The sequence below is a fragment of the Gymnoscopelus microlampas genome (genome assembly GCF_963454915.1).
Source record: "Gymnoscopelus microlampas genome assembly, chromosome: 6".
NCBI classification, from domain to species: domain Eukaryota; kingdom Metazoa; phylum Chordata; class Actinopteri; order Myctophiformes; family Myctophidae; genus Gymnoscopelus; species Gymnoscopelus microlampas.
Genome location: NC_139943.1, coordinates 29,128,391 through 29,147,251, shown reverse-complemented (window position 1 = coordinate 29,147,251; position 18,861 = coordinate 29,128,391). Strand labels below are relative to the sequence as shown.

Here is an 18,861-nt window from a genome sequence, read left to right as displayed (position 1 = left end):
GAGGGACTGTCACCCTCGGTTACCCACCGCATGGCCTCTTTACGTACATCAAGCAATGACCAGTCTACATGTTGACGTACCAACCCCTTTAACTCTCTGCTCAATAAGCGGTCCCGAACCCCTTCACAGAATTGGTCCCGAAGTACCACTTGGGGGTTAGAGACTGCGATCACATTACTCTTTTTCACTTGGTCCATGAGAATCAATAAGGCATGTGAATACTCCAAAAGAGACTCTCCCTCAAGTTGTTTACGATTAAAAAACTTTCTTTGTAAAGAAATGTGAGAATGAGATGAACCATACAATTCTCTTAACACATAAAAAATCTCATCAGCATCGTCACGCACTACAGAGGATTGAAATTTGATCTCAATACGTGCCTCACCATCTAACTGGTTAAACACAAAGAGGGCCTTTTCTTTTCCAACAAGCTTTTTAATTTGTACATGATTTTCAACTTCTTCTATCCACTCTTCTATAGGAAGGGAATCAGCACTGTCCAAGTTGCCATAAAACTTGTGGCACTTACGGTCCTGCTGAAGGTATACAACCCGCTCCCTTTCTAGAGCCATAGTGTTAGATACCGGACCGGGCTCAGATAGTTCTGCTGTACCGTGCGCACTGCCTGCTCGCACCTCCTGGAGATACTTGAGCTGGACCTCCAACTCCTGAATACGCTCCTCCATTTCCCAAGCCTGTGGATAATCTTCAACAGAAGAGATTTGAAAGCCCTAGATCCTCCTGATGGCTGGGGTGGTAGTCCACCGCTGCCCCCTACTGTCCCTTATTTACACCAAACAAATTATAACAAAAAACGAAATCTGGCCACTTCCCAATTCTATTGCTCTCCACACCAATCAAGCATCGTCCTGCCGACTGCGCCAAATGTAACACAGCGGTAGATAAGACTACGCCACCCTTTAGTTAGGCTGAGTTAAAGGGAACTCAATAAACACCATATAAGGTTTCCCCAGTCAGGCTGTCAAATGAATGACAAACACAGTGTATAAAATCATAGTACAGAGTACTGATCTTTATTTAATAAAAGCTATGAGGTTAGAAGAGCAATAGATAAAATAGCAAGACAATTATTGAGCAACACTAGGAACCTGGGCAGTCCAGCGAACCCTTTATAAAGTTTATACACAGAACTCAGTTGGGGCACAGCAAGCTGCACATAGTACAGTATACATTGGCTACTGATGTAATATAACTGAATGCTCTGTTGTGATGAAACGGTGCTCAGGTGGGAAGCAGCCAAATTAAACAATAAACAAAAAATCAAACAAACACAAAACCATATTAAACTAAAAGGGACAATAAACCATAGGGCAGCGGCAGACAACGCCTCGGCAATCTGTAAAGTATCATAATATCAGTTTCAATAACATACCATAATTATTAAGAATAATTAGAATATTGCCATGGCGTGTGCCTACCTACTACTATGGTCCACTGATCATAACCACAGCAGCTCAGCTCACAGCCTTTGCCAAGTCCTATATAAAAATAATGCAATTTAAAATACACCACTATAAAATCAATAACTGTTACAAAATCGCACATGTAAATGTTTGCCTACCACAGTTCCTCCCCAGCTCAGCGTGACGGCAGGTGATTTCGTGACACTCATTACCGCACCGCTCAGCTCCCTACCCTATACCTTTATACTAATCATTTAGGCATTGGTTGCAGCTGTGAACTGACGCCGCTGGGAGGTCCCACAGGCTACATTAAGTAAAGTAAAGTATACATGATTAGAACATGCCAATATTTCTACAATTGCAACAAATTGCTACAAAACCATATCCATGAATTTTGGGGCATAAACAAGAAGTTGAAGGATAAAATTAACCTAGTGTAATTGTTCATAAACACGACGATTGCTCATTCAGCCTGCCAAGTGAAAAAAGCTTACAGCACCTGGTATTCCCAGGCGGTCTCCCATCCAAGTACTAACCAGGCCCGACCCTGCTGTGCTTAGCTTCCGAGATCGGACGAGATCGGGCGTGTTCAGGGTGGTATGGCCGTAAGCAACAGCAGCAGCGGCCGGTAGGCTTTATATTGATGACAGTGGCCCTGCTGTGGAGTGTGTTTCTTCCTTTACTCTACTTAGGCTGGCCTGCTAAAGGTTAGAAGTGACATTTTTCTGCAGTGACATTTTGTTAGTTAGTGCTGCATTCATAAACATGACGATTGCTCATTCAGCCTGCCAAGTGAAAAAAGCTTACAGCACCTGGTATTCCCAGGCGGTCTCCCATCCAAGTACTAACCAGGCCCGACCCTGCTTAGCTTCCGAGATCAGACGAGATCGGGCGTGTTCAGGGTGGTATGGCCGTAAGCAACAGTAGCAGCGGCCGGTAGGCATTATATAGACTAGAAGCTCGGCCGCCCGAGCCCTTCGGGTGGCCGAGGGTCTAGTCGGGGACCGGCCTACACAGGAACGATGTAAATAGGGAATGAATGCTCCACCCTTTAAATCAAACCCCATTATACCTGTTGTCATAGGACCCGTTTTGGCCATCTGTTTGCCTGTGTCTATTTATGCCCATCTGTGTGTGCATTTATGCCCATATATGGAGCTATCTGTGTCTGTGATATATGGACATCTCTGTATGTGTCTGGGTGTGCCCCTTTTATGCCCGTATATGGAGATCTCTGTGTCTGTCTGTGTCCATTTATGCCCATTATCCTAAAGGAGTTCGCTATAAACAATGTTGTCAGTAATGCCCTTGTCATTATCCACAATGAAAACTTTTACAGCGCTGGCTCTCTTTCCTCTAGAGAAGGCTGTGTAGAGTTGGCCATGAGCGAACACAGGTTTAGGCAAGTAGATGCCAACTCGTTCATTCTCTTGGCCCTGACCCTTATTGATTGTAACAGAGAATGCTAAGCGGATAGGGAACTGTCGTCTAATGAAGGTGAAGGGAAGCTCACCTCTGTCATAGTGAGGTATTCTTGGTAGGAAGATTGTTTCACCCCTGTTTGTGCCTACTGCAATCTCACACTCAATGACTCTGTCCATCATTTGCATTACCACCATTCTGGTGCCATTCTTGAGAGTGCGGTCAGGACCTGATTGCAGGTTTCTAAGCAGCATGACTGGTGCGCCTACTTTCAATTTGAGGTTATGATCAGGGATTCCAGAGGGTGTCAGTGAATTGAGTAATTCCACAGTCACGTAATCCTTGTGGTCGTCCTTTTGTATATAAAGAAGGACTTGAGTCGATGTCTTGAAGGCCTGCTCCTGCAATTCCTTCCGGCTTTCCATGAACTTGCACTGATAATTTAGAAGTACCAAGTTGTTACGAATTATTTCTCCTTCACCGGGGTTTAGCTTTGGTAGCTTTTCTGGAGTACTCATTTTTTTGAGAGCTGCTTATAGACTATATGCAGAGGTCTGTCAAGAGTGCTGGACTTATGTGATGCCTTTTATGAAGTGATGTCACAATGAGTCAGCGCTTGCTCCGGAACAGCCCGATGTCAGTCATCTCCGCATACGGAGATTCCAAACCTTTCGTGCCGGATCCGAAAAACTGTGTATCGGGTCGGGTCGAGGCCTAGCTAAGATCGTAGGCAAAGGTCTGAGCTATCTGTGTGCGAAATTTGGAGTCTGTAGCACCAACCATGTGCTTTCAGGGCTCATCCATGCGATTCGGGCCAATTTGGATTCGGCGTCCATTGGCTTCAATTAGTAGTCAGGACTCCGCATATGGAGATTCCGAACCTTTCGCGTTGGTTCCGGAAAACCGCATATCGGGTCGGGTCGAGGCCTAGCTAAGATCGTAGGCAAAGGTCTGAGCTATCTGTGTGCGAAATTTGGAGTCTGTAGCCCCAACCATGTGCTGTCAGGGCTCATCCATGCGATTTGGCCCAATTCGGCCTCGGCTTCAATTAGTAGTCACGATGACAGTGGCCCTGCTGTGGAGTGTGTTTCTTCCTTTACTCTACTTAGGCTGGCCTGCTAAAGGTTAGAAGTGACATGTTTCTGCAGTGACATTTTGTTAGTTAGTGCTGCATTCATAAACATGACGATTGCTCATTCAGCCTGCCAAGTGAAAAAAGCTTACAGCACCTGGTATTCCCAGGCGGTCTCCCATCCAAGTACTAACCAGGCCCGACCCTGCTTAGCTTCCGAGATCGGACGAGATCGGGCGTGTTCAGGGTGGTATGGCCGTAAGCAACAGCAGCAGCGACCGGTAGGTGCTATATAGATGACAGTGGCCCTGCTGTGGAGTGTGTTTCTTCCTTTACTCTACTTAGGCTGGCCTGCTAAAGGTTAGAAGTGACATTTTTCTGCAGCACCCAATAAGTTAGTGCTGCACATGACCTAGTGTAATTGTATCGTGGCCATTCATAAACATGACGATTGCTTGTTGTCTGCCAAATGAAAAAGCACCTGGTGTGGCTCCAAATTTCGCCATTTAGTACGGAGCCAATTTCCCCCTACAACATTTGAGCCAGTAAGATTTCTCCCTACAAAAATCGCCCCTTCACAGTCACACACACAAAATTACACGTTTCAAACCATTGTTTTCCAACAGAGAAATTTACCTGCTGCGGCAGACTGCAGTTTGACAGCTTAAAAAATAACTTTTTTTCTCTCTATTTTCTCTGTCTCTTTTCCTCTCTTTTCTTTTCCATGTCTCTCCCCCATCCAGATCGCTGGGCTCGGCCATCCTGACATGCGTACTCCAGTCGGGACTAGAAACTATAACATTTTAACGATCTGAACATGACCACATTCATATGAACAAGTTCATATTTTTGATATGTTCCCACTCCCGTCAGAATATAACTCCCCCTTCACGTGAACGCACATTTCCATGTTATTTTCAGTTCCGCCAGCAGGTGGTGCCAGATAACCAGTTTCGATGACACAGGTGTATTTCATTGATTGATTGATTGATTGAATACTTTATTAGAAGTTTGCAGAAAAAGCACATGAAAGTACACCTCAATACAAGGTCAGCTATTAGGAATTAAAAAACCCAAGAAAGCCATTGGCTTGTTTCCATTGGGGTCCTTTGTACTCAATTCATAATGACATTAAATGACAGACAGATATACACTACTTTGCAGAACATCATAAAAAAGAAAGAAAAAGAAAAACAATAAATATATACACTTATACAGTAAACAGTTTGAGGGAAGGGAGGGGGCTAGGTTTTTACTTTTACAGGGGCCAGTTTTGAATTGCAGCCACCTGTAGGTACTCTTTTAGGGCAGTTTTGAAGGAGAGTAGAGTTTTACACTCTTTCACGACTTTTGGTTGGGCATTCCACATTTTGGTGGCATAGCAGGAGAACGAATTTAAACCCTTGTTAGTGCCAAATCTGGGTTTGACGTGATCAGTGGAGCTGGCTCTGGTGTTGTGATTGTGGACTTCATTTACTTTTTTGAGGTACTTTGACAGCCAGGTACATGGGTATCTTAATGTTGTGGTGTATCTTGTAGACCAGGCCCATTGAAAGTTGCTGTACTCTGTCCTCAACCCTAAGCCATCCGACCCAAGCAAAGTGAGCAGGGGTTACGTGGGTTGTAGGTGTAAGGCCAAGAAGTATCCTTAACAGTTTGTTTTGGGATGTCTGGAGCTTTGTTTTTAAGGCTTTAGTGGTGTTGTGGTACCACAAGGTGCATGCATAGTCGAAGTAACGTTAGAGTGCTCAAGGTATTCTTACTGACTAGAGAGGAAATCCTATACAAAAAACGTGTTCTTTGGTTGACTTCTTTTTCTACCCTTGTTGACAGAATGTGGTAGGGTAAGGCAAGGCATGGTTACATTTCATATAAGGCCATTCAAATTGCTTTACATAAAGGCGTTTAAAACATAATACAAATTTCTTTAATGAGAAAACGTATGAGTTTAGCACTCAAATTAACATGTGCATTGCCTAATTAAAAATGTTGTGTCCCTTAGGCCTCTGTGTTGTTGTGAATGCTGCTGTGAATGGCGCCCCGTCGCATACAGAGTGAGAGATTGCTGTCCATGTGAATCTCATTGTAACGTTGACTGATGACCGTCTTGATCCAAGGCTAACGCGAACACTACAAATTAAAATGCCGCCGAGAAGAATCCCCCCATGAAACTTCATAAACTATGGAATAGCTACATGTAATTGTATGGGATATTCTAAGGCTAGTAAAGCAGTAGCAAAATGACAAAATGACAGTTGCCAAATGCCAACTACGGACATAATTATAATAAATACATTGAAGTCTTGTTTAATCGTGGTTTCTGTTGCGTGTGGCCATGACATTCATCATTCACTGACTCAATCATTCACTAAACCCCACTGTCTCTCCTCTCACTCAGGCTGGCACACCTGCAGCTGATATGTGATTGCTGCCGCCCTAGTCTCGCGTCACCAGACTACTATTCCACAATCTCTGAATGCTATATAGAGTCTGGAACTCCACTTCCCGAAAGCTGTGTAACGGAAGTTGTTCAGACCGGAAAGTCATTCGACCAATCACGACGCGGTGCCGGCGGACCTGTAGTCCCAGTGGAAACAGAACCGAGGCGGAAGCATAGTCATAGGAGCGGTAGATTCATGTTATTTGTGCGAGGATTGTTTATCACAGAAAACTGAGAAAGGTATCATGGAATTAACGTCGAAAAAACTGTGAAAGAAGACACTAGTAGACATAAACGATGTTTATGAGATTCGTTGATTCCAGTCGGACTCCTTTGCGCCACTGCACAATGCTAAAACGGAAATGGGGAGGGGAGGGGCATCCGCTTTCCCCTTACACATTATCAGAGCTTCCGAGTCCCAGACTGTATGCCGGAAACATTTGTAAATTGTGGGAGGCAACAATCTGGTAACGCGAGACTACTGCCGCCCCAATCAAGGCACTATAAAGCCAGCCAGATTCAGTCCTTCTGGAGACACAGACCCAGCAACACCTCAGTTCCCACACCTTGTTGATTTGGGCTAAAAAGCCCTTTCTTTAAGTTAGTTTGTTAATTTTAGTCTGGCCTGGAGATGGCCGGCAGTTCCCTCTTTTCGTTTACTTTTTAGTTCAGTAGTACCTGGTTTTGATAGGTAGGGAAGGGGGAGCAGCTTCGGCGTCCCTATAGGGGGTGGCCTGGTCCCCCCTCCATTCTCTTTAGTTTGCCGGCATCTCCAGGCCTCATTTTCATTCTTCATTTGGTAAAGTATTTTGGATTTAGTTTCCATGTTTGTTCCTTATTTCCATTGTGGGAAGTAAATAAAATGATTTAAATCTTTGCAAATCGTTTGGTGTCCATTTTATGTTGGGGTCTCCACTTCGAGCCATTGGTTTATTGTATTACTGTGTGGAGACCGTAACAGTATCATAAATTAAATAGTGCCTGCCTGTGACCTGCCTATACTAACTAGTACCAACCTGAGAGAGATATCAGTCATGATAAGGTGGATTTGGTAAGTTTGATGACGTTGAGCGGGGTGGTTGGATATGGGCTACTTCATGGGGTTTTCCCCAGTGGACACTTATAGCTAGGCCTATCCTACTATAGGCCTAGCTACATAACATATCCCTCAAATATTTGATTCAATTTAATAAAAGCATAATAGAAAAGAAAATACAATTAACGACCAAGGGGAAACTTTTCCAAGGGCAAAGGCTTAAACCCCGCTTGGGACTAGCACATTTTCATTTTGTCTTTATATTGAATAAATATATGAATACCGGAAAATAAACAAATTCACTTGATGTCTGAATTTATTATCATTAGCGACACTTGCCCAGCCAAGTATGCCCCCCATGGGGCTGATTTGGTTGAAGGCAACCAAATCAGCTTTTTGTTACCACAGACAAGTAAACAATGCAACACTAGCATAAGGTACTTTATTGTCTCAATTCATAAAGAATTATAAAGAAAACACAGCAGGCAAACGGTCATCATTATTATAACTGCAGATTCTATTTAATATATAATTCCAAACTGCAACAGCCTCCCTAGTAGCTTATGTCTGGAGCTAATCTCGCACACCACTGGACTGATAAGTGCCAAATGTCTTGTACACACTGACAGTAGGCCAATTTCTTGATTCTTGATTTCATATTATATACTAATTTAATTTATCCTTCTGACTCCCTGTCCACTATAACAGTTTTTATTTTAACCAAACATCAATACAATTGAGTGTGGTGTGACAGTGGCTTACTTACAATGTGCTCAAAGAGAGGCTAAGCAGTAAGCACAGCAACATCCTGAGTTAGTCTTAGCAAAAAGTTACAAAAGTAACTTTTTACATTAACTAAACAACCCTCAGGATTCTGAAGCATGGTTTTCTAAATGATGAAGAGCAATACAGTAACCATAGCATTTCACCATTATGCAGGGAAAGAGGGCCTCAGATGGTAGGTGATGTTCTCACGGATAGAATTTACTGCTCTTCATTTTTCTTCTCTTCATTTCTAAAACACAAGTGGAAACAGCACATATTTATGTTATTTGTTGTTGCTGCAATGGAAGACGTTTCAGGTTTTCTGCACAGACCATCTACAATGTGCAAAGAACTTACTCGTTTCCCGCCTGCACTTGATTTATACTGATGTAGACCAAGAGAGAGGCAAGCTCCAAGTTTTCACTGTAGCCATTCTTCAGCGGTACTGAACGATAACCTGTCAAAACATGCAAAACGCTAAACAACCTGAACCACTGCACACACCATGCACACTGAACAGAAGTGTATGCATTACATAAACATTTGTAAATAGTGTGTGAGTGTGTTGTGGGGGGGGATCTTTGCATCTACCCTATCCATCTGTACTGTCGGTCGTATTCGACACTACTGTGTGTGTGTGTGTGTGTGTGTGTGTGTGTGTGTGTGTGTGTGTGTGTGTGTGTGTGTGTGTGTGTGTGTGTGTGTGTGTGTGTGTGTGTGTGTGTGTGTGTGTGTGTGTGTGTGTGTTTTCTACCCGTTTGGATTCCTTTAAAAGGAAACGTGGCTTGAGCCAGGAAGGTGGCGTCTGAGAACACGTCCTCTTCACTGACCACAAACCGTAGGAAAGTCAGCTCTGGTTCGTACACTGGAAAGGTTAATGGTGCAGTAGGAGCCCTCCACACTGGATTCAGACCATTATCACCTGGGAAACACCCACACAAATTGAACTGAATTAAACCAAAATTAGAGCAGATTCATTCAAAAATAAGAAGACTTTTGGAATGACGTTGACACTTTAAAACAAAACGATTGCTGATGATTCATTAAAAGTTAACTAAGGATTATGGACCGAAGCTCTGCATTTGCATAGCACTTTCAAGTAGAATGTGAATGAAGTATCTTCATACCATCTATATTCACGATGTGCATTTAAACCAAATACCATCTTGTGCATGAGTCTACTCACTTTTGCATGAGTGATGCAATAACAAAAAATACAATATATACAAATACAATAGCCACCTCTTTCTTAACCACTATTTTGTACTTTGTCGTATGAAGGTGTCGCACATCAAAAATAGCTAATCTACAAATTCACAATGCATCGCATCGTGACATGTGAGATTTTAACTTTTTTCAGCGTACAGTAAATGGATATACCCAAAATAAAGACGCCTGGTTTTAATTGGTTACACCCTATTCTTTCAACATTACCCTGACTTACGAACGACAAAAGTCTTGAAATTGCTCTCATGAGTGTGTCCATGTCCACACAATTCAATCTCTACAAAAGGGCAGGCGATGTTGCGGTTTGGCTTAGGAAGGTGCCTGGCTCCAATCACCTGCATGGGGCAGCAGACAGCAAACACAGAATACCCTGAGCATGCCATGCCATAATGGAGACATATTATACAGCAAAATGTAACGCTGATGTTAATTAAATTAATCATACTGTACACAATTACTAAACTTGTACGAGGAGAAATAGATTAAAGAAAAGGGAAAATTATTTATAATGACAACAGCACCTGTGTGAATGTATCTGAGGGGACGTACCCTGACACCAATATTGTACTTGACCTTCTTCTTGTCCAGGTCGTAGCCATCTGTATGCAACAACTCCGGTTGTAGAACATATCCTGAATGACCATTCAGACTGAAGAGAGCGCTGTTCAGCTGGGTGTGTTTGTCTAGGGTAGACAATCATTACATTATCCTATATTAGTCATCCAACATCCAAAAGTGAAAGGTTAATTCAAAGCCAGAGATTAACTCTACTATTTGACCAATGATATATTAGCTTTCGCTGTTCTTCTCCTATAATAAGCGAATACATTGGTGAAACAGTAGAGTGCGTCTCCAGTTTGAATTAATCTGGGTGTTGGGATTGCCAATACTGAATGGAACAGTTTGTTTAACCCCACAAACCAATAGAAGACACCAATGGATTCACATCTTGTTTCAGATATTTGAAGTGAGGATATTAACAGCAGAGGGGTTTTGACTGAACAAGTCTAATTTTGTATGGACCTGCTGGTTCTTGCTCTGTCATCATGTTCATCCCAAGTCAGTGTAGTGTAAAGTGGGCTTAAAACTGGGTGCTTTAACTGTGTGCTGGTACCCAAGGGGAAATTCAGTCTCTCCCATAGCCTAAAAATGGTTATGTGGAGACAAACACAGGTGAAGAAAGGATGCAGGGTAGAAAGAATGCAGCTACTATTTGGTACATCGAAGAGACCAGTCAAACTGCAGTATTACAGTATGACCCGTGTGTGTGTGTGTGTGTGTGTGTGTGTGTGTGTGTGTGTGTGTGTGTGTGTGTGTGTGTGTGTGTGTGTGTGTGTGTGTGTGTGTGTGTGTGTGTGTGTGTGTGTGTGTGTGTGTGTGTGTGTGTGTGTGTGTGTGTGTGTGTGTTGGTCGCTGAAGTTCATAGTCTGCGTGTTCAGCCCAGCCTACTGACCTGGAGTCTGGAAGTTCAGTGCCACCATGTGACAACCAACGGCCCACAGGCGGTAAGGGTCATAGTTGGAGGAGTCCACACGGTCGCCTTTAGGGTAGGTCCGACTCAGGGCCTTACGGTTGTACTGTAGGAAGCCTGGGATCTGCTTCTTTTCTGGAATCTTGTTCTCAGCGAAGGTACGGACCTCTTTGTAAGTGTAGTTATCTGTGGAACGGGAGGATACATTTACAAAAGGCAGACAGAAGTGAGGAGTGTATTCAATTGAAGCGTACAGAATTTCTATGCTGAATGGGAGCTGAATTGTTTGAATTAATCCCCAAACTTTAAATGATATTAATGATATCTTGTATTTCATTGTTTGTTGTTTATGTATATTTGTATGTATTTTTGTGTGTATGTGTGTGTGTTGTTTAGGTGTGTGTGTGTGTGCGTGCGCGTGCGTGCGTGCGTGCGTATGAGATATACCAAGGTTGTACTTGTCCTTGCCAGGCTGACAATAGACCACCAGGTCTGACATCTCCATGGCAACCTTCAGTTTTTCCTCAATGTTGTCCTGAGATTGGTCAGAACAAAACAACCGCTTCCTGTTAACAACTATGGCAGCCTAGCGCCTCAGTGTTTGGTTATCTTCCTCTGGTTGATTATCTTACAAATGATAGTTGTTTTAGATTGCTGTTATAAATTATTCAAGCTTTTTGGGGGCCTGCAATCATAGATGCATAAATGAACATACCAGAAAATATAAAGTATGGAGATAGAGATAGAGTAGAGATAGAGTATCTGTCAGTCCTTGTCCCTTTTATAACACGAGGTTTGACAACATACCAGTCAGTTCTAGTTTTAGTTCAAGCCCATAATGTACTCCAGTTACCTTGCGGAGGACTATACTGTATATGTTGACGACGGAATAGGATGAAGAGAGGGGTTCATCCTTCTACAATGCACTTTGGAATATAAAGGTCATTAAAGATCACCGTTTTACAGTATCAGTTCTACTGGATCTTGCTGGTCTCCCCACCTTGTCTAATGTCCTCGATAATCCAGTCTCCATGTTTAGAGTCTTGTGCTGCAAGAGAGAATAGATCATTATTTTGCTTGTTTTGTGTACCATTTTCTAACTCTCAACACATACTGTACATTATAACCACCACACATACACGCACAAACAAAGAGAGTAGGGGAGAAAGACAATGTGAAAGAAAGCCAGTGAGCGAAAGAGAGACTGTACCTTGAGTATAATCTTTCCCTTGAGTTGTGCTGGAGAGGGAAGTTGTTCAGCCATTTCTTCCACAGGTTCAGTCAGCAGTTTGTCCCCAAACACCTCCCTAAAGACACGAGCCATGTGACGCTGCTGCTCAGGTTTGCAGTGCTCCTCTATGGACAGGATCAATGGGTAACTGTGGAATAACATAAGAATAACATGTCGTGTGTGTGTGTATGTGTATGTGTATGTGTATGTGTGTGTGTGTGTGTGTGTGTGTGTGTGTGTGTGCGCGTGTGTGTGTACGTGTTTGAGAGCAATGCAGAAATTGAGGAAGGCTTATTCTGACACCAACTCTGAGGTGATGAAGGCATGCTCGTTGATGGCTTTAACAACATCCGCAAATTTGATTTTAGTTGTCCAGGTCGATCCCTTGCAGATGATTGGCTCCCCAGGGCCATCCCAGCAGTCCACTGGAATTATACAACAGTACCTCAACTCCTGCAATTTCATTGGTCGATAGCTGTGGTATAACCATATACCATATTCTATATCACTCCACAGCAAAAAACGAACAAACAAAAAAACTAAACATTAGGCTACAAATTCTATAACGGCACTTAGTAGAAACAATAATCAACCACAAAATGTCAGCATTTAAGGTTAACAACATTTAAGGAGGCCTAACTATGGAGGAGTGGATCAAGCAGTGCATGCATTTTGACCTAAGAGCTTTGGCAAGATTAGATTGACAAAGTTGAAAATAATTAAATGTAAACACTGAATAGCAACCGCCTCGTTTGTACAGGTGATACTACTTTCATGTAGAAATTATTCATGTAGAAATTCGTTTTTAAAAAAAAACATTTTAAAAGCAATAACTCACAACAGGCCATAGTATATTGTAATTATACCACAGAGGATTGTATATTGTGGTTATATCACAGTTGCTGTAAAGGCAGCCCTCCGCTTCGTGTCAGGCCAAACAACGTCCCTTAGCTGTGATATAGTCACAATATACTGTACCACACTTACCACAATTGTAGTAAGCTAGACAATAGTACATCCCCCGCCTTGATTTTTTTGTGCATTTACAAGGTAGATATTATATGTGTAATGGAAGGGTAATACAAACAATTGCCAAATAAAGATATTTCATCCATTCCACTGACATTCAATGCAGCGACAGCCAAGACGCAGGCAGCGTATGTAGGCTTCTGGGGATGACTCGCTGTGAAACTGGTTACCTGTCAGGTACCTTAGAATATCAAACCCATAGACAGGTAATATGTTAAATAACAGCAAGCAACGTTTACAAACTGTATAAATGAATATATAACTGTAAAAAATAATAGCTAAATAATTTGAAAGAAAAAGAGAAAAACAAAGTTAATGTTCAGCAAACGATACGTCTCAGAGCAGTGAGTGTGTGCTTGAGGGAGAGAAAGCATTTACAGTATATGCCACATTTTTCCCAAATATTGTGTGTGCATGCGTGTGCTAGCGTACTGACGTGTTGTGTGAGGAGTTGATCCAGTAATAAGACAGGGGGTTGTTCATATCCATTTCGCTGAGCTTCTCATCCCAAATTGTGTTCTCCTTGGAAAACAGGAAACTTAAATACTGTGAAGTGAAGGATACAGAGAAGAGAAGTCTGGTTTCAACTCTGACAGTGAGACAGAGAGAGAGAGAAAGAGAGAGAGAGAGAGAGAGAGAAAGAGAGCAGAACCTCGCTGACAGTGAACTTGGGGTCATTGGTTTTCCTCATGGTGTCATCAATGAAGGTTGCCATCAGCTCTCTGACCTGATTCTGATCAATGGCCCACGTTTCCTGGAGGATGAGAGAGGAAGGGCAACGGACACAGCAAGAAAGAGAGATTCGGACAGTGGAATAGAGAGAGAAATGGCAGTAGTAGTATGAGTATGAGTATGAGTGAGGGAGGAAGGGAGGGACATAGAAGAAGTGGACACAGATAAATTGAGAAAGACAGACATGACTGAAATATAACAACAAATATTTATACTAATTGTTCAGTATAGTATATGGTTCCTTTACCTTCTGCTGGTGAAGGAGAAATTCTTGGAAGTCATGGAGCAGAACATCTGATGAATCAGGCTTATCTGTGCTACTACAAGATAGAAAAGACCCAATACACAGTAACACCACACTAACATGCTACAAACAAGCTATCAATATGGCCAATCAAGAATATAAACATAAGGCAGTGACGGTCAACGACCCATTGAAGTAGATGCTTACCCCATGATAAACTCCTCAAGGATCTAACATCAAAGAATGATAGTGAATGTGAATGAATAACACGCATTAGAATGGATTTTCAGTGCTTTAAAACAACAACAGCACAAGTTAATTTCAGACTCACTTCTTTCTGTCCAAACATTGTGAGATTGTACAATTTATGAAACTGCTCATAGTCCACCTGGTCTTTTGTTGCTCCCACTTCCTGGGAAAGCAGAAACAATTTCCTGTCATACACCACATGCAATCACACACAATTCAGAAAGGTTTACCATACTATTGGAGTATGATACTTTCTTTCCTTTCCAAGGTGAGAGAGCTGCCTGCTTGTACGGTAGGTGTGCACTTGTGTAATCTTGTCTGACAAGTCTTGAGTATATTTGAATACAATTTGTGCAATTTCTTAGTTCAACATAGTAAGGTGAATGACAATGTGGGTCTGCATGCACATGAATATGAAGTATTTTGTTATTTTTAATCAATACACCTCAACAATTTCCCATTGTGGTGTGGGTGATTTAAAGACCAGCTGAAAGGAAAAGTTAGTTTTTCACACTTCTAAATTGAAATATTGTGCTGTTCATTTCAGTGAGGACGACAGGGTGAAGATACAGTACCCTGAGCTGTTCTTTGAGGGTTTGTGTGCTAGGTGTCTTTAAGTTAAGTTGAGAGAAGAGGGACTTCAACTCCTTCAAGCTGATGCTGTAGATGACAGGTAGAGAGAAAACATTTTTGTTGATAAATTGCAGCTCTAGTATGAATGAAGGGAACTTGAAACAGCATAGAGCGAAAACTTGATGGACAAATGGTGCCTGATTCATGCTTGATCCGTGTGGATGGTGAATGGAGACACTGTATGGTGGTTTCAAATGTTCCCGTCTGTGGACAGCACGTAACATTATCTGCTTTTCTTTTGTTGCTTGGTGTGAATTCAAAGATGGATCATATGGCTCATGTCAAAGCTCAGTACGGAGAACAATGTGGTTAAAATGTTTTGGTGATGCACAGAGCCTCCACCAGCACTGGGGTCTCCAGAACTGCTGTATGGCCCTCCATACTAGGGATGGACATTTGGACCTTTTTTTGGAAGACGTTTAACCTTTGGACTGTGGGCAGTTAACCGTCTATCAATAAATAACGTTGCAGTCCTATATGTGGGCAGTTCAAATAGGGTACTAAATATGTATTGTAACATATATTAGGTCTATATCTATTTTTTTAAGTTTGTCTTCTTCTCTACAAATGCATTCTTCTTTACTAGGTATTGTAAAATATTGTAGGAGGAACAATTGTAGACAATAAGTGATTTTTTCCATTAATATTCTGTTCATATTTTTTTAATATATATACAGTGTGTATATATATATATATATATATATATATATACACACGTATATACACACTGTATAAGGGGTGTAACAATTCAGTAATTGCAATTCAGTAATTACATTCAGTAGACTCGATCTAAAATGCAAAAAAATTAAGAACTTTCATCTTTGGTCAGAGCATCAGAGTTTCCTATGAATTAGAATATCAATAAAATTTAAAATTAACAATCCATTAACACATTCACTGCCAGGGGTATTCTACTATTGGCAGGTAGCTTCTGCCAGCATTTTTAAGCATTCTGTCAAATTTTTCAAGAACCACAGAATATTTATCTCCAGTATAATCGATCCCCTGATGGTTGCTAATCACGGAGGGTTTCACTGTACTTAAGTTTGGGGGGAAAATGTCATCGTGACCTCCAGTTCTCTTGTTTTACCCAGTTGAAAATAGCATGTTTGGCCAAAAATACATTTTTAAAATAATAAGTTAACCAGGAAGTGAATGGAGCAGTAAATCTTCGGATCACGTTATCTTGGGTTCTGGATGTTTTTTTTGGTTTTTTTTAAAGGACGGAGATCTCCGCCAATGGCGGTAAACGGGTGGATTTTAAATGACGGAGATCTCTGTCAATGGCAGTGAATGTGTCTGGAAAATGGTCTACGTTTATTCATTATAATGACATTGACATGTGTTAATGCTGGTATGGCCCTTTAATACAGTAGTTCTCAAACATTTTCATGTCAAGGACTCCCAAATTGATATGATGGGTGGCATCTGAAAATATTTTGTGCTAGGGGTCGTCAACATTTTCCTAAAACAGCAGATCCTCAAGCTCACAATGTGTTGTGGTGTGATACATTGTGAGCTTGCAGATTGGCTATTTTTTAACAGTCTATAAATAGGTTTAAAGTGCTTGCTGGGGACCCCCTGGAACCCCTTCAAGGATCCCTGGGGGTCCTTGGACACCACATTGAGAACCACTACTTTAACCACTACAAACAAGAAGCAAAATACTCTACCTCTTCTCTTTAGTCGGATTGATAGAACACCACTGTTTCCTCAGCCAACTAGAAGTACAGAAATAAGTATTTTTTGTAAGATAACCATATCTTTCATAACATGTTCATTATCATTATCGTTGAGTGTACATGAGTACCTCTTGATGATGTCTGGAGTGGGGGCTGCCAGTGTCTCTTGTCTTAGTAACTCCAGTCCTGACATCCATTTGTCTGCATCCTCCGCTGAATCAGCTGGAAAATCCGTAGACGTTTCACCAGCATTTCATATAAAATATATTTGGCAAAATACTATAAAGCCATTATTGTGTATGAGAAACAATATGATTTCGGTGTTGAACACATAATATTACATACCCACCTCCAAGATTCAGTGTGTTCAGTACAAACTCTGAGCCATAGAATATTGTGAAACAGGTATTTTCATCATGTTTGTCCTTGCTGTCTTTGAAGTGTTCAAAATCTTTTGAGTTTCTACCACGACGAATCTCCCTGATCTCAAACAGGTCCACTGAAACAGAAGAGGAAATATAGATTTTGTTATTGCTTTTGTAAATGGAATAAACACCCAAGAATGATCCTAACAAAATATGTAATTTATTTTGTAATTATTTATATGTAATATATTTGATATCCTGCAGCTAGTCTAGATCCTGCAGATAGTCTCAACTGGGGAGACAAGCTTAGGAACTGGGTTCTTGATTTGTTTTTCTTTCCTTGTATCAATTGCTCAAAGAAATAACCATGGGGACTGTGGGTGGGTACCGATCGCCTTTGATTTAGTGACATTAAATGTAACTTTTGTGAAGTATAATCCATTTTGTTGTACTTGATCCCTTTTATCTTTTCTTCTTTTTCCTTCTTGCTCCTGCTCGCATACCAGGCTCTCCCTTACACATTATGATTAACAATTACCTTAATGGGTGATTTTCAATGCAAAAGTACTCTGCCTTTAAGGCTGCTGTCATGGTCCAGTAAAACGCTCTCAAGAGTTCTCTCACACTTGAAGAGTTTGCAAAATGATATCATATTTTTACAGGAAACACATTTGTGTGACTCCGATCAATCCAGATCGTGTAAACCTTGGGGTGGGTCAGGTGTTTCACTCTAGCTTTAGAAGCACAGCTATACTGATAAATAATAACATTCCTTTCTCTCCAGTAGACACCATCTCTGATCCGCAAGGCCGTTATATTATTTATAGTGACCGCATCTCTATCTCAAACACCTGTAATTCTGGCAACTATATGCTCTGAATTGGGACAATGCTGAATTTGTAACAAAACTATTTACTTCTATCCCTAATCTAGACTCCCATTATCTAATCTTCGGTGGCGATCTGAACACAGTGATTTCACCACATATCTCCAACCCTAAACTTTATCAGCCAGCTTTTTACTTACTGACTCTATCAGTCTTGTCTGCGGTGCGCCTCCATGCCACCTGTCGTGTCTCCATGTTAACCTGCAAAGTGAAACGTTCTGCCTTCTTGTGGAACCGCTCTGCCTTGAACACTGTCATATGGAAGACCCTCTCTAGGTCCCGCTTGATTTGGCTCTTCTGGTCTTCTGTCATGTCCCTCTCCTGTCCCTGATAATCCATCTCTGCTGCAGAGGAGTAAATAGAAGCAGAGAGAGCTTATATAGTACATACACACACACACACACACACACACACACACACACACACACACACACACACACACACACACACACACACACACACACACACACACACACACACACTCTCTCTCTCTTGCCCCATCTCTCACTCACTCAGAGTGCTGCTCTCAGCTGTCTTCAGTTAACTCGTCTCATGAAAATAGCTGTCACTGTGTTAGTTTCGCCGCCTTGTCAGAGTGTTATAGTTTGCGGGTGTTAACTTGCTAAAGATGACAAGTGGGAAGAGCCTCCACAAACGGTTCTGAGTGACAAATATGAGGCACTTTGGACAAATGTAAAATGTTGCGCTTTCTCCTTCCATCTCTTTTCACCTGTCACCTTTGATTCTTCTGCCTACACATACATCTCATGTCCTACTATGAGCGAATAGGGGAAGAGGATCAACGTCATGTGATTCCCTTGTTTTACCCGGCAAAAGCTCGGATGTGTGTCTCAAAGAATATGATTATTGGCAGAATCGTGGAAAATATTTTGCGGTCCCGTTTAAAATTTTCACAAGATCGGTGGTTGTTGCAATGACCTGCACTATAAACT

General features: G+C 41.7%; 1 protein-coding gene across 1 annotated transcript; it reads right to left on the bottom strand.

Annotated features, from left to right (window-relative positions):
- Positions 1 to 7,819: 7,819 nt before the first annotated feature.
- LOC311046833 (1-phosphatidylinositol 4,5-bisphosphate phosphodiesterase gamma-2-like) lies at positions 7,820 to 18,446 on the bottom strand. The gene is made up of 22 exons (XM_084059403.1): positions 18,417 to 18,446; positions 18,049 to 18,249; positions 17,007 to 17,156; positions 16,786 to 16,879; positions 16,649 to 16,696; positions 14,918 to 15,002; positions 14,425 to 14,505; positions 14,301 to 14,323; positions 14,097 to 14,169; positions 13,770 to 13,871; positions 13,554 to 13,663; positions 13,213 to 13,298; positions 12,396 to 12,513; positions 12,068 to 12,236; positions 11,858 to 11,905; positions 11,305 to 11,392; positions 10,840 to 11,043; positions 9,936 to 10,069; positions 9,604 to 9,721; positions 8,914 to 9,081; positions 8,517 to 8,616; positions 7,820 to 8,409 (listed from the first exon to the last, which is right to left on the bottom strand). The coding sequence occupies exons 2-22, from the start codon at positions 18,245 to 18,247 to the stop codon at positions 8,379 to 8,381; spliced, it is 2,229 nt and encodes a 742-aa protein (XP_083915529.1). The 5' UTR covers positions 18,248 to 18,249; positions 18,417 to 18,446; the 3' UTR covers positions 7,820 to 8,378.
- Positions 18,447 to 18,861: the final 415 nt, after the last annotated feature.

Bases quoted from the DNA above. Each gene is read 5' to 3' on its own strand.
- LOC311046833 (XM_084059403.1), bottom strand. From the start codon at position 18,247: ATGGATTATCAGGGACAGGAGAGGGACATGACAGAAGACCAGAAGAGC. The intron at 14,506-14,917 runs GTACTGTATCTT...CTGCTTTCCCAG, and splicing joins CCCTCAAAGAACAGCTCAGG to GAAGTGGGAGCAACAAAAGA. The intron at 8,410-8,516 runs GTAAGTTCTTTG...CTTGTGTTTTAG, and splicing joins CAAGTGCAGGCGGGAAACGA to AAATGAAGAGAAGAAAAATG.